Below are 2,894 nucleotides of genomic sequence, written 5' to 3'. Positions count from 1 at the left end.
GCAGTTGTGATCACCATGACAAAAAGAGGTATGGAATTTGAAACATATTTTGAGTTTCCAGACGATGTTTCAACCGACAATTTCTGATGAGGCACTCAGTATCGTGTTCTCGTCGTGGAAGAAGACATTGGATCTTGCAAAGAAGCTTCTTGCTTCCAATGATATAAATTCGTACCTCATCCATGGATCTTTGCCAATCTCAGAGCGGGCAAAAATTCTCAAAGACTTCCATTCCCTTGGCGGAGCGAATGTCCTTTTGATGACCTTGGGAACAGGCGGCGTTGGGTAAGAAGGTGTTTCTGGGGTTATCTCTGGCAGAAGCTAATAGCGACACAAGACTGAACTTGGCGAGTGCGACTAGGATTTATCTCTTGGAACCTCAATGGAATCCATCAATTGAGCTTCAAGCTATTGGCAGAGCTTTCCGGTTGGGTCAGGAGCAACAAGTGATGGTTATACGATACATCATGAAGGAAACAATTGAGGACGTAAGTCACTCATCCCAAGCAAAAACCCGGAACTAAAACATCCATAGACCAATGTGTTACAGAGACAAGAGAGGAAATTGCAAGTGGCCGACGGAGGCTTTTTACAGAAACCACAGTCATTTTCCTCGGAAAGAGCCGAGGCTATATCCGTAAGTAATGAGCTTTATCCGCCCCAAGCAGCGTGTGGCAGCGGTCTAACTATGAGTCTTAGGAGATTTTTGGGGTGGGTCTTCGAAATTGATTTGAGCTCCCGGTTCTAGGCGCGCTGAATGCCGTGCGAACTGACGCCACTATGGCGCGTTCAATCCTGTAGTTGATTCACACCTGTCCTCAACAGATGCAAATGCAGCCCAGGCAAGGTGAACTGTAACGCATCATGTGTGTGCCGTATTGAGATCATCCTCTCAGCTTACAATTGTGGGGGTTTTCTTTATGCTCTCATCATTGCAAAACCCGAATAAACCGATTGCCCCTTCGATGCTCCTGCTCCCAAATTGTCATTAGATCCTGTGCTCACTGCATTTTAGTATATGACCTACTCGGGTATCGCTCACTCCTGACCTTTTCGCCGTCACGACTTCATGTCGCCGCCTACAGCTGATGATCCCTCCCCATTACCATTGACCTCATTCGACGGCTGACCTACTGCTACCTTTTCGTATGCTGGCGCCGCCGTACCCGGACCTTCATAGGCTGGGACTGCTTCGTCAATTGGTGGTGGAGGCGGTTCTAATGACAACGTCGCCATACCCGCCGACGCCGCTCCAACACCCCCGCTCAACGCCTCTTCGACCGGAGGATGCACAACGATTCTGTTCTGCCATCCGCATTCCCAGGACTCTCCTCCAATTGAAAGCTTCACCTCCCAGTGCAACACATGAGATAGTCTCACGCAGTACGTCGTGTATGTGGGTGATATCGTCTCAAGTGTCCCGCCGCCGAATTTCGAGGCGCCAACTACCGACCCCCTGGCGTCGATCTGCAGGCCCAAAATTGCCCCGAGATCCAGTACGTCCTCCTTGGGAGCGCAAGGGACTTCAAATCCGTCGACCTCGTTGACGAACTTGTTGGTCCTGCCGATGCATAGCTTCCTTGTCTTGCTTCCTTCATGCGAGTCGAATGTTCCCGGGCAGATGACACCAACCGTGCTGTGCATCTCTAGCGTAGCGCTCTTGACATAAGCCTTTTGAGGGACGTCTTGGATGACGTCGGAGCTCTTCTCTCTGTTTGGTATGATGCGCAATCTGAAGGGTATTGTATACGGATTTCCCAGTTGTATTTGCGTGGGGTACTCGACTCTCATTGAGAAATGGAAATTTGGCACCTTCGAAGACCCAAAGAACTTTTGCGACTTCTGCTTGAAACTCAGTTTCGCATCTTCCATTCCGGGAATTAGTCGCTGCGTCGAGACGAGTCCGTTCATCATTCTCCCTGTCAGTCCAAAATCTGTCATCGGCGGCGACGGAGATGGTACCGACCATACTCTCAGTGGCATCGTTGCCTCAATGATCTTGCTCTTTCCCTCGACTCGCAACTCGGCTTCGAGCCAGTACTCAAAAAAGCCATGCCAGCTCTTGCCGAACCCAGAGTGTTCAAAGAAGAAGCTTCCCGGCAGAGGCTGCTCTGGCACACCCAGCTTTCCTTGTGGATCACCGGGCGCATGTAAGAAGCACGCGGCCCTCTCATTCTCAGATAACCCCGCATTTACGGCGGCGGCGTCAGTGTGAGTCGGAAGTGCCAACGCAAAAGGCCATGACTGCTCTTCTCCTGTGCCTTGGGCAACGTGTATCGGTCCATGATGGACGACGTCGGCGATGGCTCCCTCGCGCCAGAAGTTGAAGCGGGAACGGTAGTAGCTTTTTGAGTTGTTTCCACGGTCGATCACGAGTTTTGCTTTGGCACGGCCGAGGAGGCGGACACGGATGGTGGCGTTCGGTGCGACGATGTGAGACTTGCGGACGATGTGGCCTAGGATGACGCTCCCTGGATACAGCGGCGTCGCAGGGTTGACAAGCTGAATAGAGAGGTCGTTGGATCTTTTGATATGTGTCGGCGGCATGTCGATGAACGCTACGGCGCAATCAATGTGTTGAAGATGGCGCCGCCGATGCGAAGTGACGATGCGAGATGTCAGGTGAGGTTGACGTTCGCGAACGGGCCTTAGCTGAAAAGGCGCTAAGGGTGGCGTCGTCAGCACCTTGGCGCTAGGCACCAACCAGAAGCTGTTTCTCCTCATCCTTGGGAATGTGATCACCACTCAAGATCTGACCGTGAGTAATCGCACCTCTTGAATCTCGAAGCGGCTTGTGCAATTTATGCACTCATTGTGCACCTGAAGCTATTATCAGCAACGTTTTCAGCGTCACCGAATCAAGTCGCCGAGCATCAGCGCAAACACGTTTTGTG

The 2,894-nt window shown here is 51.6% G+C and overlaps 1 protein-coding gene across 1 annotated transcript; it reads right to left on the bottom strand.

Annotated features, from left to right (window-relative positions):
- Nucleotides 1-1,059: 1,059 nt before the first annotated feature.
- COL26b_014362 (uncharacterized protein) lies at nt 1,060-2,547 on the bottom strand (the record flags this gene model as incomplete). Its single annotated transcript, XM_053186934.1, has 2 exons — nt 1,060-1,887; nt 1,972-2,547. 2 exons carry the CDS (start codon nt 2,545-2,547, stop codon nt 1,060-1,062), a joined length of 1,404 nt encoding a protein of 467 aa, XP_053029121.1.
- Nucleotides 2,548-2,894: the final 347 nt, after the last annotated feature.

The sequence above is a fragment of the Colletotrichum chrysophilum genome, assembly GCF_026319265.1.
Source record: "Colletotrichum chrysophilum strain AFK26 chromosome Unknown scaffold_348, whole genome shotgun sequence".
In the NCBI taxonomy this organism is placed as follows: domain Eukaryota; kingdom Fungi; phylum Ascomycota; class Sordariomycetes; order Glomerellales; family Glomerellaceae; genus Colletotrichum; species Colletotrichum chrysophilum.
Note: the sequence above shows the minus strand (reverse complement) of the source record. Positions and strands in the feature narration are given on the sequence as shown.